Source organism: Dasypus novemcinctus, chromosome 4, assembly GCF_030445035.2.
Source record: "Dasypus novemcinctus isolate mDasNov1 chromosome 4, mDasNov1.1.hap2, whole genome shotgun sequence".
In the NCBI taxonomy this organism is placed as follows: Eukaryota; Metazoa; Chordata; class Mammalia; order Cingulata; family Dasypodidae; genus Dasypus; species Dasypus novemcinctus.
Window position 1 is genome coordinate 138,760,091 of NC_080676.1, and position 18,283 is coordinate 138,778,373.

At 33.5% G+C, this 18,283-nt stretch overlaps 1 protein-coding gene across 2 annotated transcripts in view; it reads left to right on the forward strand.

Moving 5' to 3' along the window:
- NCAM2 (neural cell adhesion molecule 2) overlaps window positions 1–18,283 on the forward strand; it is a 589,167-nt gene that overhangs the window by 374,259 nt on the left and 196,625 nt on the right. For both annotated transcript variants that reach the window (XM_058296115.1, XM_058296117.1), the window contains exons 7-8: window positions 2,447–2,607; window positions 5,559–5,704. In XM_058296115.1, coding sequence (XP_058152098.1) covers window positions 2,447–2,607; window positions 5,559–5,704 — 307 coding nt within the window. The remainder of the gene's footprint in view (window positions 1–2,446; window positions 2,608–5,558; window positions 5,705–18,283) is intronic.

Sequence of the window (18,283 nt, forward strand, 5' to 3'; positions counted from 1 at the left end):
GTCACTCTTATGTACAAACTGTTAAATAATTTTGAAACCTCTTTTTTTCATATGTATACTTCTTTTTTCCTGATTTAAAGTTTGAGAATACATTTAGACCCTGTTATTCCATGTTGACTGGAAATGGATTTATCTCCCTTCTTTATCATTTCTATTGGTACCCTAATCCTAACTCCATTTTCTTGTACCTGAAAAAAAAAAAAGGCTCTTAAAGAACAGGTTTGTGTTTCAAAAGAGGGTCTTATGTGAGACTTTCAGAATCCTTTATGGTCTTTTGCCAAATTGGGCATGCCACAGATATTGACTAATAAGATGTGTTCTATCTAATAGGTTTAGTAGGAGATGGATACTAAGAACAATTGTCTTTGTCATTAACCTTTAGTGATATTTTAAATTTGACTTTTGAGGAGAATTTAAATTTTATACACTAATTTCTTCTAAATCTCTTCAAGATCTAACCATCTACTTCAAAGTCCAAATCAGGGTTATTTTTATTTTCTCCCATAAAATTTGTCCAGAAATTCCAGTCAATATTTATCTTCCTTTCTCATCTTCCCTACCGGAGTGGATTTTGGCCACCCTCCAATAACATAAAGTTATGAATAAATGATCAATATCACCCTTCATTCCCTTGGATCAGATTATGAATTTTTTACAATAGGTAGTCATGTCTCATTCACTCTACTTTAAAGCTTTAGCACAGTGTTTCACATGAAGTAGGAAGATAATGCTCTCTATTAGAAAGTACATTAGAATGCAACTAATTTGCCACTTATATTTGTGAGCCTCACTGTGAGTCAAAATGTCTTCACTTGTGAATTTAGTGGTGGGGAAATCATACTTATAATTTTAGTCCTCTGTTCTATGAATGAGGATGGGGACAGAAAATACTTATCTTTGGACTAGTCATGTATTTTCAATCAAATGTATAATACAAGAAAAGTGTTTAATGAACTATAAGTTGCTGAAACCTCTGGTATATCACTATTATTATTACAATTGTTACTATTATTATTTTAAAACAAATGAATTTCTCCTCAATAGATTAAGAATGATATTGGACAACTAATTGCTGTGGTAGCCCTCTGCATTACAGTCCAGACAAGAAGGCTGAAATGTTGCCATACTTACATAGTTATTGCGAAGATTGGACTGGATAAAATATGAAAAATAAACTTATAAAAGAATAGAAAAAAAAATATATGCATTTGCTATTATTATTTTATGAACCTTAACACTACATCACTCCACTGCTCCTCTGACATTTTTGCATGTTCAAGGATACATTTAGAAGTTTCCTCAGAAATTAGAACAACAGATGATTCAGTGTCATAGAAGGATAGGATTACATAAGAATTTATGCCAGTGTTTTCAGGAAGGCAGGTCCATAATTCACTAGCAATATTTTTCAACGTATCAGAGAAATGTTCTGGTTCATTCAAGAATCATACTTTATAATCTTTTTGGAGACAATTTTATTTAAAAATAAACTTGTATAGTCAATTAAATATAGCTTTTCCACTCAAGGACAGATCCCAAACTTTTTTAGATTAATGGGTCTTAAAATAAATTCAATCATCTAAGCCATTAATATAATTATAGAAGGAGTAGGCAAAGAATTGGAAAGAAGAGAAGGAGAGAACAAAATAGAAAAGAATATCCACAAATATTAAGGGAAATTGTGGACTTTATTTAATATTTTAATATACTTGAAGTACTTTTTAATTGTATATTATAGTAAAAAAAGTCTGAAGGCCATTGTTTTAGTGAACTGCAAAGACTATAGTTAGAGGAGAATGAAACCAATTTTAGTCCAGAAAGAATGGAAAAAGTATTGAAAATTATTTAAGTCTGAAAGGGAACTTATCAAAGTAAAATTGTTTCTGTTCCTCAACAAGAAATTAAGTTATATTCAGCATAGTTTCTCTAATTAACTGCATTTTCACATAATTCTTTCATCTTACTCTTTTATATTACTTAAAAGTAATATAATTGATTATCCTTTAAAAAGTTGCTTTTTTATAGGAACTTTCCATAGATAGGATTTCAAATGTGTCCTAGGAATATAATAAATAAATTTCATAAATATATCAAAAGCTTTGAAGGTATATATTGCATTTCATCAGCAGACAAACTTATTTTTTACTAATAATTAAAGTACAGATTGATCCAATGTAATTTTTTGGCTAAGATTAGTGTCAAGATTTCAACAGAGCTAAATGTTACTCTTACCTCCAAAATAAAAATAATTTTCAAGTATAATTTAAATATTTATGCACTAAGTTTTCAGTGAGCTACTAAAAATAAACTTTTGATTAGGCTATAACCTTGTCTATCAGTGACAGTAGCTATGCAGTGATTAATGCCCATAGATCAGAAATTTGAATATGATCTCCTGAATTAAGATGTCAGATTTACAGAGATCAAACTGTTTTTTCTTCCTTAGGAATGGCAAGCTTATTGAAGAAAGTGAAAAATACATATTGAAAGGAAGCAATACAGAACTCACAGTCAGGAACATAATTAATAGTGATGGGGGCCCTTATGTCTGCAAGGCCACAAATAAAGCAGGAGAAGATGAGAAGCAGGCATTCCTCCAAGTCTTTGGTAAGTATTACAGCATAGTGGTTAAAACCATGATGTCTGGAGGTGAGGTCTGAGTCCAATTCAACTCTTACACTTTTACAAGATGTTTAACTTTCCACAACTAAATCTTTTTCCTCATCTCTAAAATATATTTTAAAATAGCAGCAAGCACATAGAATTATTTTAAGAATTACATGAAATTACACATTCAAAATCTTTTAAGATATTAGCTGACACATAGTTTAGGCTTGAAGAAAATTTCTTTATATATATTGAAATCTGTTATCTATGCATATCAGGATTAATTTTCAATAATCTTAAAGTTACACATGTTGGGGTCAGTCTCACTTTTCATATATACCAAAAAAGCACACATAAAAGGTTATAATTAGGAAATACTAACCCATAACCATAATTTAATGCATCCTTTATTTTAGTCAAAGCAAATTTAATATAAATATATTTCATATTTACAAAGAAGCTTAATACTCCTCTGGGGAAAGAGAACTTATACAGACTACCAAACTAATAATTTATTTTTGCTGTTTTTACTTATTGATTTAACTTTCATTCCTGTTCGTTAGAATTTTAAAAAAATATGCTGTTGGTAACTTGCAATATGCTTATATTCTTTAAAATGTATGACACTGCATTTTATATTTATTACTAACATTGAGTACATTACTTCCATTTTAAAAAGCACAGTGATCAAAATACTTTCACTGAAAGGCAAGGGAAAAGGAAAGAATGAGTACTTTGTAAGAGTAAGAAAAACCAAGTGTTGTGGTTGACATGTGCAAAGGCACTACTTATAAATGAATGACCTGCAAGGGTTTGCCCTCAGCCAGTTGATCCTAGGGCCGCCTTTATGGGAGCATTTCCTGAACCAGGGAGATTTTCATAATAGGTACATCCAGTAGAGTAGATAGTAAACAGCTATACGAATATATATTAAAATAAAAATAAAATTTATATATTATGTTCAAATAAGAAATTTAAACTGGATAAAACAGTTAGGGTTCAGTAAGAAGGCAATTATTTAAGGTAGTACAGTGATGGAATGTTGCTCAAAAGAGTGATATTTAGATGATGTTAAAAGAAATCATTAACAATTAGAAGAAATCAGCTAAGGTGAAAATTCTGGACAGATTATTCCAATAAAGGGAAGAATAAGTATAGTTAAAACTGCTGGAAATTATAGAATTCACCTACTTTGTTCCAACAGTTTCCCCACTTAAAAATAGTGTTCTATTTTAAAGCTGTAATACCAAATAAATATGATACATTAACAAATAATGAATTAGAACTGGTACAGTATGAGACAATTTTAAAAATGGGTTATCTCCATGTTGAGTTTATTTTGTGGAAAAGAGAAGTTGAGTATGTTATATTATTATAGGTATGTTTGTAATTTCTAAAAATCCTGATACCTTTGTTAAGATATTCTATCTGATTGATAGTCCTCTTGATTTAAAGTAAAAAAAAAAAGTTGATAGGTGTTTTGTTAAATATTTTTTTGTGTTTTTTTAGTGCTGGATACAGATATGATTTTTAAAAAAAAGATGGCAATTAATTGAAAATATAATAATCTGAACTTTATTTTATTGGATGGAAAAGAAAAGTAAAAACAGTATTGATGCCTTCTCAAATAGATAATGGGCTTACAAGCCAGAACTTAATATGTTTAATATTTTATTTGAATATGACCCATTTAATTGACTATATCTTGACTTCACACAACAAAGCATGCCATATTAGATGCTGAGAAACAAAAATTAAAGATGTATAAATAATCTTCAGTGGACTCGTATGAAATAATGTTCATTAACTGTTTTGTAATCAGGTTGATAATAAGTGAGATAAAAAAAAGTTCCTGATATTTTCATGATTTCAAATGGAAAACAATGCATGAATTATTATGTTACATCACTATGGTAATTTTTTTGTATAGTCACCCTGAACAAATTTGTGTTGCTTTTAACAAAAAGTAAATTATGCATAACAGAAATTTAATTGAATTATTTTAAGGCAATTGAGTAACGATTGCATTGTTAAAAAATCCGTATGTCACATATGTAATACCATGAATTTTAATTTTATGTAATACCATGAAATTAAGAGCTTCTTTATATTTCAAAATTATTTGCCTTAAAAAATAACTGTCATTCATATTGAAAAAGCAAGTGCTAGCATTTTGTCCTTTCATTTCCAAACAAGTAAAAATTAATAATATAATATCAAAAGTAATTAATTCTATGATCTTATGTAAATTTGTGGAGAATCCTAATTTTTAAATTAAGATAGTTTAAATTAGTAGACATACTTTTTATAGAAGTCATAATTATAACAAGAATTATTTGCAATACCTAATAATATTGTTACAATAAATTGAGGCAAAAATAAATTAACTGGGATAATATATGCAAATTATATATAAATATATACTTTTAAAATCTTTTAAAATTATTTTCAAGGTTTAGAGACAATCATTAAATAATTGGAAAAATTAAAAATATATGTACTTTTTCATTATTTTTTTAATTAGAGAAGTTGTGAACTTACAAAACAAACATGCATAAGATACACAATTCCCATACATCACCCCTCCACCAATACTTACATTGTTGTGGAACATTTGTTACAGATTATGAAAGAACATGATCAGACTATTTCATTTAATTTTATGGTCTTAAAACAGGAAAAAATAAGAATATAGCTTTTAAATTTTGGAAGGAATTATATTTGTATGTTGGTTTATAAGCCATTTTAAATTATTTTAATAATAATAATAATAAATGTGCATTATTTTTCTAAGTTTTTATCTGTTGCGCATTGCAATTCTTGTCAGCACTCCTAAAAAGCAAAACATGACACTGGAATGGGTACAAAGGTAATAATTACATGCTATGGTTTTTCAGTTTGACTAATAATATTTTCCAATACGGAATGAGTAATGTATATATTCTTTACAGTACAGCCTCACATAATACAACTTAAGAATGAAACTACATATGAGAATGGCCAAGTCACACTCATATGTGAAGCGGAAGGGGAGCCCATTCCAGAAATCACTTGGAAGAGAGCCTTGGATAGCACCACATTTTCTGAAGGTGATAAGGTAACAGAAACTTATATATACTGGTCTCCAGTAACATTGTAATTTCCAATGTTTTGAATAATGTTAAATTTCACATAGAACTCCAACCTACTAAGTTATTTGTAGGAATTAAAGAAATAGTTTAATTTTCAAAAGGTAACTCTATGAAAATGTCAGTCTAATTAAAACTTCAGAGGAGGAAAAAGTCAAGGTGTTCTATTTTTAAATGGTTCTCATTTATTCACAAAATCTTGTTGGTGATATTATTCTTAAGTTTGCATGCACTGGAGCAATAAAATATGTTATTGCAATTTTATACCCCTGCTACGTAAATGAAAATAATTCAAATTAACAGAAGTCTGTCTGTCATTGCATCTTTACTCTCTACAACTACCTTGGTGCAGTAGGTGTTTAGGTTTCTGCCTTCAAATAATATAGACCCAGATAAAACAGAGTGAGCACAAACACAACAGAATAAAACATTTTGGCAAATGTCCCTCTTGTGTAAATTTCAACAGAATGCAGTTATGCATTAGATATTAATTAAACATTCCCATATATTTCACTCCACTCCATGGATTATTATTATTATTAAAACATGGTGGGCTGTGAGTAATTTTCACGATTATTGCTACATAACTTCGTACAGACAAAAATGAAACAAAGAGGAAAGTTAGTGAATTATTAACATGGTAGAATGGACAATTATATGTGAAAAGATAGTAAGATTAAAATTTAGATTGCTTTTCTTTACAAGTGTTAAAGAATGGGAAGCAGACTTGGCCTAATGCATAGGGCGTCCGTCTACCATAAGGGAGGTTCCTGGATCAAACCCAGGGCCTCCTTGACCGGTGTACAGCTGGCCCATGTGCCGTGCTGATGCGTGCAAGGAGTGCCCTTCCACATAGGGGAGCCCTTCCACATAGGGGAGCCCCATGCACAAGGAGTGCGCCCAGTAAGGAGAGCTGCCCAGCACAAAATAAAATGCAGCCTGCCCAAGAATGACTCCGCACACATGGAGAGCTGACACAACAAGATGACGTAACAAAAAGAAACACAGATTAACGCACAGCAAATGGACACAGACAGCAGACAACTGGGGAGGGGAAGGGGAGAGAAATAAATAAAAAATAAGTCTAAAGAAATGTAATGTAATAAACAAGTGTTAAAGAGCAACCTCCTTTAAAACCCTTCCATTAACTTAAATCTGATTTTTACAAACGTCAGTAATTTCTCAAATGCAAGTGCATGTCAAAGTATCTTTCACTCACCAACATTAATAGCAGAAAAATTTGAGGTGAGTTTATCCAAATAAAATATATCCAAAATGTATTTTTCTTTCCTCCAGCTCTTCATGTTATATGTATATATTTTATTGAAGCATATCATTCATACATGAACATACATAAACAAGTGTACAGTAAAAGTTGTGAACTTACAAAGTAAACATACATAACATCATACAGGGATTGTCATGTTGTATTTTTAACAGCATTCTAATCCCATAAAGTGAGAAAAAAATCTTGGTGTCCATTTGATTTTCATATATTTATTGAATATATTCCCATACATATCACCCATCCTTTCCACATTTCCTCCTAGTGCTGTCATTTTAAGAGTGCGTTTCTATTTTGGTAATAGTCTCATTCTATTTTAATAAAATTATATTATATATTCAAATGAAAATCAATTTTATGACATGTGAATGACAATTATACACTTTTGGCAACCCAGATCAATATTTCAGAGTTTGTGTTAATATTTTCTTAGCGGAAAACCATGCAGACAATTACTCTTGCACAGCTGCCAAACCTAAAATTCAATTAGATATATAATACTGTAGGGAATGGTTTTCATATTTCAATTTAGCACATTTCTTTAGATTAGATTGCTCAAGAGTAATCATTTCCATGCCCTTAAGCCCTTATTAATTGTTCCTTTGCATTCCCAACCCTACACTTTCTAATTATTTCCTGTCTACTGTAAAACTCCTAAAAAGTTCTCTTCTCCAAGATAGCTTTTACTCTTCATTTGATTAGATGTTCCCTCATACATAAAGCCGAGAATGAGGAATAGATTATCTTCAGTTATCTTTTCAAACAATTAAAGGCTTGAAGAACTAGAATAGTTTGTTCTATACTCTACTCCCCAGGCTACTCCTGAGGAAAATTCATCTATAATAAATATAAAAAATTATCACCTAGTTTCAATTTGCTGGGCAAAATTCTCATTTTATTTTGTCTTGGTCTTATTTTTTACAAGAAAATGTACAGAAATAAAATATGCTTTGTTGTGCAACTTTTACCCTCTGGATAAAGAAATTAGGTCTAATATCTTTTTCTCATGGCAGTTCTCCCAAAATATTTTAAGATCCTTCTTATTTTCTTGACACCAATAAACCTCTCTTCTCTTGATGTTCCTAGTTCCTTCAGCAACTGAAATTCAGAAATTGCATGGAGAAGGGAAAAATAATCTGAGCTCTGAAACTCGACAAATCTAGGTTTGAATCTCAACTCTGCCATTCATGAAACTTTAGGTTTAGCAATAATATTTCAACTATTTTAATATCACTTTCTTCACCTTTAAACAATAGGTAATAATACTTATTGTTTTAAAGATGCTGAGGAGTACATTATATAAAATGCATATCAGAGTGTTTAACATTGTAAATATTCAATAAACTCTTTTTTTACTTTTGCCATATTACAGAATTTCAAATCACAGTTTGTTGTGTTTCTTTTATTCTGGTTACTAATAGGCTACATAAAGTCTCTTCCTAGGGTTTGACTGGACACCAACTATTGCAGAGCACATTGAGATTTCATCTCCCTTTTCCTGGAAAGTAGCATGAGATTGGATTTGTCATTTTAGTTCAGAGAAAGTGTTAAAATTTAGATTCTAGATTCCCACTTTGGGGTTGATTCATGATGACTAGTTTAAGGCAGAAGACTGCATATATAATAAACTCAATTGGTGTGATATAGGTGGTCTGCGGGCCATACTTTGAATAATGATTCTCTAATTTTAAGTCAAGATGAAATTGTACACCTAATTTTTTCAATGGAAAAATATTTTTAATAGGATACTCAGCATATGATTGTGACTTGGGCAATACAAAATAAAATGAGAACAAAACAGAACTTCCCTTCATACATATACCAAAGTTTTTATAAATATTACTTCTTATGAGTGCTACCAAAAATGTTTGCAAATGTATTCTTTAACAAACCAAAATGTTAACACACTTCTATTTATAAAATAAATGATTGACGTAATATAGTACATTAATAATTTTGGAGGTCATCTTCAATGAACATGGGTTAAACTTTTAAATGATAGTAACTTACTGATGATGCTGTGCTCATAATTGCTATTTTAATATTGGGCACAATTTTATGCTACAAAACTAGGCCAGCTTCAGTTAGTGATAGTATCAGATTAATTTAACACAAATGCTATTGGGAGAGAATTTATATGCCTTTCATGTGAAATTTGCTATATCTTACTGATTACTGGTAACAATAATTCTCTCTTGCTTTTTGTGCAAAACTGATTAATACATATTGATATGCCATAAAATATCATTGCATAATATGATGATATTCTTTGGAATATATATACACACACACACACACACACACACACACACATATATATAGAAAGAGAGAGATGTAGCTGATACACGTGCAAACACACATGCAACACATTTATTTGTTGTTTAAACATGGAGTTCTTTAAGCTCATAACTATTTTATCTATAATCCATTTCAGAATATGTTACCTACAGTTAAAATAATATGTGTAATTTTAAAAACTCTCCAGATAAATTTCGGAAATACATTAAAAGATGTAAAATAATAATTCATATGCTTTCTTTGGAAATACATTTCTAATTTCCAATGTTATTTCAGGATAATATTTTTTCTCCATTTTGATTTTATGGGAATTTCACAGTTGTCACTAACTTGTAAGTATCTGTTTATTCAAATTAATATGTAGTGTATTGTAGGGATAAATAGAGTATTCCATGATGATCTTTGCAGGAAAAAATGATTGATGTACTAGAGTTCTACAAAAAGTTCATTTAGTTTAAAATTAGTTTTTAAGACCTATATTTTGGAATCTTTTAAGATGCACCTGTATATAAAAATATAGAAACTTCTAAGTCATTTATTTAATAGGTGTTATATCATTAATCCTAATAATGATTAAATTCATACAACAACGCTTAAGATAGAACTGAAGCTGTTGCCTCTGAATATGAAACAATCAAGGACTAAAAGGTTGTGAGTTGCCATACGCATATTATGCAACCTGATTTTTTTTTACATTAAAACATTTATTAAATAAAACTTTGCTTCTTTCAGAGGACTGATTTGAGGAATACGTCAATGTATGTGTCTAAACTGTTTCAACCTAATTCCTGGCACATAAGAAAGAATTTGCTAAATGTTTCCACTTAATATTTATACCTGTCATATAAATTTGAACAGAAGTCTTTAATTCATACCCTTATTATCTTTCTTAATAACCAATGAATTTTATTATATATGAGGTCAAATTTTTTGGTGAGTTATCACGTGGAGTCATGGAAGGTATCACATAAACCAATTTAATTCTGTCTCCATCAATTTTTATGTGACCTTTGCCATGTTTTTTCTGATATATGATTTCAGTCTCTGCATACATAAACCAGGGTAAAAATAAGACCTATCTGGAAAAAATTTCTTAATATGAGATGGTATATATTCACATCCAAAACACTAGTCAAAAAACTTAATGTGCTATTATCTCTTGTCCTTGGATCTTTTCAGTCATATTCAATTTTATACCTCTTATCCCACTGCATTTAGATTATTTTATAAATGAGCAAATGATCATGGTGATTCTGTGTCAATGATGTCTGCCACAAAAGGGACCTGATAAAGAATTTTGTGAACATGGTCATTTGTAAAGGAATATCCTCCATAAGAAAAAGAGTGTTCTTCCCAGAATTGTCATAGAATGTATCACTTGGCATAACTACAGAAAGAAGTTTACTTATAAAAAATATTTAAGAGCATTAAGTCAGTGGCTCAGATATGACGTTGTCTGTATACACTAAATTCCAGATATTGAACTATATAACACAGTTCCCTTGAAAGTTGATAATAATGGGAGTCTGCATTGGGGTCTCATCTTTTTTCCTTTTTAAAAATACATTTTTTAATTTTTTAGAAGATATTTAGAATACGTAAATGTTATATAAAAAATAAAGGGAATTCTCATATGCTCCATTCCCTACATCTCCCACATTTTCCCACATTAACATCCTTCATTAGTGTGGAACATTAGTTAAAATTGATGAACAAATCAATCATTTGTCTTTACCTTTTCCCCCATTTGATCAAGTCTTTCTCCAGTTTCATTGCCAGTTGGTGCTTGGTAGTAATCCCTCAGTGCAATGGAGGCTAATCCCTGGGATGCATGTCCCATATTGGGGGTAAGTAATGCATTTATATGCTGAGTTTGGTTTAGAGAGAGGCCACATTTGAGCAACAAGGAGGCCCTCAGAATGTTAATCTTAAGCACCCTATAAAACTAAGCTAAGTTTCAATTTCAAAAGTAAAAGTTAATAAGTACAGTCATCAGTACAAGGGCCCATCAGTGGACCATCCTCCTTCACTAGTCATTACCCTTGTACTCAGAGACATAACTGAGGGCCCACGGTGGACAGCGGGCGGTGTCAAGGGCAGACGCACAGTGGCGCGAAGAATGCTGCGGAGACTGAGAGTGGTGGTAACGCGTCTGCTTTATTGAGGAAGACAAGCGTTTATATAGGCTAGGGCGCTGGCGGTAGCAAGGCTAAGCCAAATAAGGCAATGTATGTGAGGGGAGGCCGCTAATTGGCTGGGGGATGGTTGGGGGTGAGGTACGAGGGTAAGGGGTGATGTGTGGGGTGCGGATTGGCTTAAGCTGAAGGCGACCTCCGATTGGTTGTTGGAGGCTGTTGCTAGGTAAAGGGGCAGAGGTGAGGTTATCATTCTGGCGGGGGGTATATGGGGGCTGGGGCAGAAGATAAGGGGAAGTTGTGGGTTGGGTTCTGGTGAGGCGTGGGAGAGGCAGGCCAATTACCCTAGGGCGGCCCCTATGGAGACCGGATGCTGGGTGGAGATAGAGGAGGCAGCCGTTATGGGCAAGAGTAGCAGGGGGGCGACAATCTACCCACGCCAGGCACTCACCCAGCAGGAGACGAGGCCTCATCTCAACGTGCTGGGCCTGCCCAACGATGGTAGCATGCTTGTTACCTCACATAACTACTAACCATTGTCTATGGATGACATTTTGGAACATACATTTTTATAAATTTTGATGAAATTTAACATGGCTTATACCCATCATTGCAAGATCATGTAAAACACTTCCATTGTACCCAAAATGTCCCATGATGGTTTCCATGGACTCAGAGGGGAGAGGAGGGAGGAATATAAATGGAAAGAACAAATGAGTTTATATGGCTATGAGTCTCCAAAAAGAGTCAGAGGTCATCAGAGGGGTAATGCTTACGTATGCCTCAGCAGGTTATCAGAGATGGCCAAAGTAGTTAGAAGCCCAGGTACTGCTTCTCCTGAGGGATACAGAAGCCCACAGGTTCTATGGTCATGGCAGATGGCTCTTGAGTTCAGTGCCATGTCAGTTGGCCCTACTTTGGAGTTTGTGATCCTGAGTGTGATGGAGTTGGACTCAGATATGACCTTTCTACACCTGCCTCTTCTGTTACTTTTACCAGACCTGTGGTTGGCACTGGGGTTGGTGTATACTAAGAGACCTGAATCTCTGGACTGTCCACGTGACAGCCAGGCCCTGAGCCTCAGCAGACTTGCAACTCCTACCGTCTGGTTTATTGGACTTAACCTGGCAAGCTAACAGGAAGGTGAATAAGGTCAAACACCACACCAGGGAGCCAAGAGTGCCTACAACTGCAAGCAGGAGAATTGCATCCACCATCCATGTGGAATCTAAGCCCCCTCTTGACATAGAGGGGGAGTAGACATAACCATCCCAGGGTCCACAGGCTGGAGGAAAAGAGTATGGATTAGAGTGTACTTACTGATATTCTACTCCGGAACTATTGTGATTAGTAATGGAAGAAATTGTAGCATTGCTGTGGAGAAAGTGGTCATGGTAGCTGCTGAGGGTAGGGAGAAGGAAGAAGAGATATGATGTGGGGGCATTTTCAGGACTTGGAGCTGTCCTGGGTGGTACTGCAGGGACAGATGCTGGACATTGTATGTCCTGCCATGGCCCACTGGATGGACTGGAGGAGAGTGTAAACTACAATGTAAACCACTATCCATGTGGTGCAGCAGAGCTCCAAAATGTATTCACCAAAGACAATGAATGTGCCACATGATGAAAGAGGTTGTTGATGTGGGAGGAGTGTGGTGAGGGGGGTGACGGGGTATAGTGGAACCTCATGTTTTTTTAATGTAAAATTTAAAAAAAATAAGGAAGGAAAAATATTAAAAAAACAAAAAAAAACAAGTAACTGTATATTATTGGCTCACAGTTTCAAGACTGGGCTAATCCAAAATCAAAGTGTTAGCAAAGAAATAACTTTCTCCTGAAAACTGTGGCATTGTCAGGTGAGCCTGCTGCCATCCTTGGGGTTACTTGGCTTTTTATGTAGTAATGCACATGCTGGCATCTTCTCCTTTCTCACATGTGTTCTGTTGACTTCCAGTCTCTGACCTCTTTCCATGGGTTTCCCGTCTGTATCCAATTTCCTTTGCTTATAAATTCTTTAGCCATATTGGATTATGGCCCGCCTTCACTCAGTTTGAGCATACCTTAACTAACAACTATCCTGTTAACAAATGGGTTCACATAAACAAGATCTGGAGTTTGGTCCTGAAATGGCCTTTGTGAGGGACATGACTCAATGCTTAACAGGTGTCAATCTCCAACCCTACAGGGAAGAGCAGTTCAGGACTCTATCATCCTAACCTCGATGAAAATAAATTCTGAGGTCACTCTTAATTGATGTTAGTATCTCTTTTGATGAGCACAAAAAAAAGGGCACAAAATACCACAGAATTCCTAATTCATAATCTACTTTACCTCCCTTTTTCTCAGTTCTATTTCCTCCCACTCCCAGTTCTATTCCTCCTTAGAAAGTGAGTCATTCTTTGCCTCCTTTTGAGCCTTTAATACTTCCCACATTGTATGCAATGCATATTAATTTGGAAGAGGCTCTTCACATTTTAAGAATTTTCTGAACTGTGCTTTAAGATAGTAAAAAAGAAAAAGAAAAAAAAAACATTTCACACTCAACAAAATAAGTTTGCTTAAGAATACTTTGTTCTTTATAACTTGTTAAAAATATGATTTCATATCCATATATTAAACTGACCTCTTTTGATCATCTTTCTAGAAATATTATGTCACTTACCATTTGTAATATTAAATGGAAATAAACAGATCTACTAAGGAAATGATTTTTACTCTAAAATTCTTATAAAATATTAACATTACAATAAGCTATTATATATATTTGAATAGAATATTTTATATAATAATGGCAAAAAATGGAATCACCAATAATGATCAATATAATGAATGGGTTTGCTGACAGAGAAACTGCTTTAAGCAGGGAGGGCTCAAACCAAAATAAGAGACTCAAAAGAATTTGAATTAGCAAGTTGCATTAGCTTTTTTAAATTTTAATTAATTTTTAATTAATTTTTTATTTTTCATTTTTTATTATTTATTTATTTTTTCCTTTTTCTTTTTCAAGGAACCCACAGTTTATTTGGGGAAAAATATATGTTTACATATGAAATAACTAAATTACAATAAAAGTGGATGCATGATCAATGATATGAATGTGCTTATGCTGCAAGCTCATTTAGTGAAAATTACAATATTAAAATCAGACTAGAATAAAGACAGATTGACTCCTCACACCATTCAAAGAAAACTGAGTTGCTTGCCAGTAAATTGTTAGACAATTAGTAAGTAGTATGGGAACCTATCTTTGAATCTGGTTTCTTTTTTTTTCCCAAAATTCTACTTAATTTATTCATTTTTTAAAAGATATTACAGTCCAAAAATATGAGGTCCCCATATAGCCCCTAACCCCCTCACCAAACTCCTCCCATATCAACAACCTCTTTCATTAATGTGGCTCATTCATTGCTTTTGGTGGATACATTTTGGAGCACTACTGCACCACATGGGTAGTAGTTTACATTGTAGTTTACACTCTCCCCCAGTCCACCCAGTGGGCAATGGCAGGACCTATGATGTCCAGCAACTGTCTCTGCAGTACCACCCAGGACAACTCCAAATTCTGAAAATGCCCCCCACATCATATCTCTTCTTCCCTTCCCTACCCTCAGCAGCTACCATGGCCACTTTTCTCTACATTAATGCTACATTTTTTTCCATTACAAATCACCATAATTCCAGAACAGAATATCAGTAAGTCCACTCTAATTCATACTCTTTTCCTCTATCCCGTGGACCCTGGGATGCTTTTATATACAATTTAGGAATTTCTAATGGGGAAATTATAATAATTGTTTACATTTTAGTTTCTTATTATAAAGGAGCTCTTACAAAGTGGGAAATGAAATTAGATTGCAGCATACTTTTGTATTTCTGATAAGCTGTTTCTGTTGGGCAGAAACCAGGTTATTTCCAGTTGTTGCTCACATTGCATCTTTTGAAGTGATAGATCCCCTGACCCCCACTTTTATTTCTAACCCTTTAAAAATTCACTCTTCATGGAAAAGGGATCACTTTCAGCAACACTAAATTTATTTACTCAACAATAATTATAAACCGCTTATAATGTCTGGTGGATGAATTTCATGTTTCCTTTATCCATGTTTAGGTTAGAGAAGCTATACTATTTTATTTCTTTTATATATTGTCTTACATAATAAGTCACATATATGCCTTCCCTAGAAATTAATCTTACTTCATATTGAGTGAGAAATATTTTAAATGTACAAGGATATGTTATGAATAACTTAAATCAGAATTTCTCAAATTTCAGTCTTTTGGCTACCAGATTCATGTCTTTTCTATATTCAATTGCTACCTGTACTGTTATATACTAAATATATGTTTATATTGAATTATGAATTTCATTTATACTTATTCTACCAAGAATATCAGTGAAATCAAAAGTATGATCTATGTGCCAATTATATTTTGAATACACCTTAAATAAATACAAAATTATTATTTTTTAAAATTTCTTTTCTTTTTAAAGAAGCTTTAGATTAAATAAATGTTAAAAAAGAAGCTTTAGATTAAATAAATGTTACAACAAAGATATAGGGGATTCATAAGCACTCCACCTTCTTCCTCCCACACTTATCCCCATTAACAACCTTTTCATTAGTGGGGTACATTTGTTACAATTTATGAACACCTATTGAAGCATTGCTTCTAACCACGGTCTGTAGTTTACATTGTAGATTACACTTTGCACCACACGATTCTATAATTTTTGACAAAATGTATAATGGCCTGTATCCATCATTGCAAAATCATGCAGTACAATTCCAATGTCCCCAAAATGCCCAACATTACACCTCTCTTTTCTTCTTCCTCCCCTTAGAACCTCTGGTGACCACTGCCTTTATCTCAATGTTACAAGTCCTACCATTGCTAGAAGAATAATAAGTCTACTTTAGTTCATAATTTAATTCCCCATTTATGTTTGTTCATTCCTCAGTCTTGAGGATCTGGGGATGGTAATGCCCCCTTTGCTTCTAATTGAGAGGGAGCTTAGATGGCATGGGGCAGATGGATGGGACTGTCTTGTTTACAATTGTAGATACTCTCTCTTTTTTTGGGTGTGAAATGTCCATCATCATTCTTTTGTTAATTGCCCTGGGTGGGTCCTATACACAGTAGAGTAGGTGTTGCAACTCTGCAGAGATTAAGGACTCAACCAGCATATCAACAGACCAAAGATTTAAATCTCTAAAACATAGATTTAACAAATATGGTGCCAATTATAGGTTCAAATGAAAGGAGCAGAAGAGCCATGTGTAAGGAAATAATACATGATTTTAATTCTGGTATATCGGGGAGGAGCATATATTCCAAAGGACCACAGACAGGGTTTTGAATTCCTGAGGTTGTCTGCCCAACCTATAGTGTCTAGATGTTGTTAGAGCCCTCATGAGCCACATTGTTTAAGGCACTATTTACTGTGGCAGTCAGTGAGATACTGCTGAGATGTGCATAAGAGTGACCTTTGGAATGACCTCCCAACTCATTTTGAAATATCTTAGCCATAAGAGATTTTTCCCTTTTGGTCAAGATATTTTTCCAAATGCATTGTTGTTTGGTGCTTGTTAATGATCCCTCAGTGCCAGAGAGGCTCATCCCTGGGAGTAATGCCCCATACTTGGGAGAAAGTAATGTGTTTATATGCTGAGTTTGGCTTAGAGAGAAGGCACATTTGAGCAACAAGGAAGATTTCAGGAGGTAGCTCTCTTAGGCAATATATCATACTAGGCTAAGTTTCAATTTTACAAGAACAAGGTTCAAGATTACAATCATCAGTATCAAGGGCCTGGTGTAATGATCTGTCCTCCTTTGCTAGGCAGGGCCCATATAGTTGGGGGATTCTTGCCACTCTGTTAGAGAATATAGTAGAACTTCCAGGATAGGAATTCAGTATTCTTTTGGTTATTGTGTGGGTCTCCAACCACCAAGACAATGCTTCATGACCACTTGAACATATTCCTATGCCATAGAGGTAAGCGCCAGGTTCCCCTCTCCGCATATATCCCCCAATCCCTGATACCCAGCACCAGTGATCCTCTCCTGGCACAGTTGTGACTCTTCTGTGAACACAAACCTCCCCAAAAACAAAGACAAGAAAAATAAAAATAATAAGAAAATAATATAAACAAATAGAATACAAAAATAAAAATAAAATTTTTCAATGTGTATTTCATCACTGTACAATCTGTTATCTTTTATGTTCAGTGACAAGTTCTTTCATATGTTCCCCCAGTGTCTTATTTCTTTTTTTTACCCTTTATCTTCAAAGAAGCTTTTCATTACAGATAATAGAAAATATAGGGTATTCCTAATACCCAATAGCCTCCCTCTCCCAATTTCCCCTACTAATAACATTTACTTGTGTATGATAGATTTGTTACAATTGATGTAGAAACATTGAAGCATTGCTACTAAACATGGTCAGCAGTTTACATTATGGTTTTCATTTTACACCACACACTTTTATAGGATTTGACAAAATTTAAGATGCACTGTATCCATCATTGCAAGATTACGCAGAACAATTCCAATGCCATAAGAGTACCCTATGTTCCATCTATTCTATTCTCCCCGTCTCTCCCTTCGAAACATATAATAACCACTAAATTTGAGTTTTTGAAGAATAAGGCTCATAGTTACATGTGATAATATTGAGGGCTTGACATATTGGTCTGTTTTCACTTATTAGGCACTGCCTATGTTCTTGAGAGATTCTTGCCTCTCTAATTGAGAACATAGCAAGACTCCCCAGGATAGGCATTTAGTACTTTCTTGTTTCTTGTATGGGTCTCCACCTGCTAGATAACA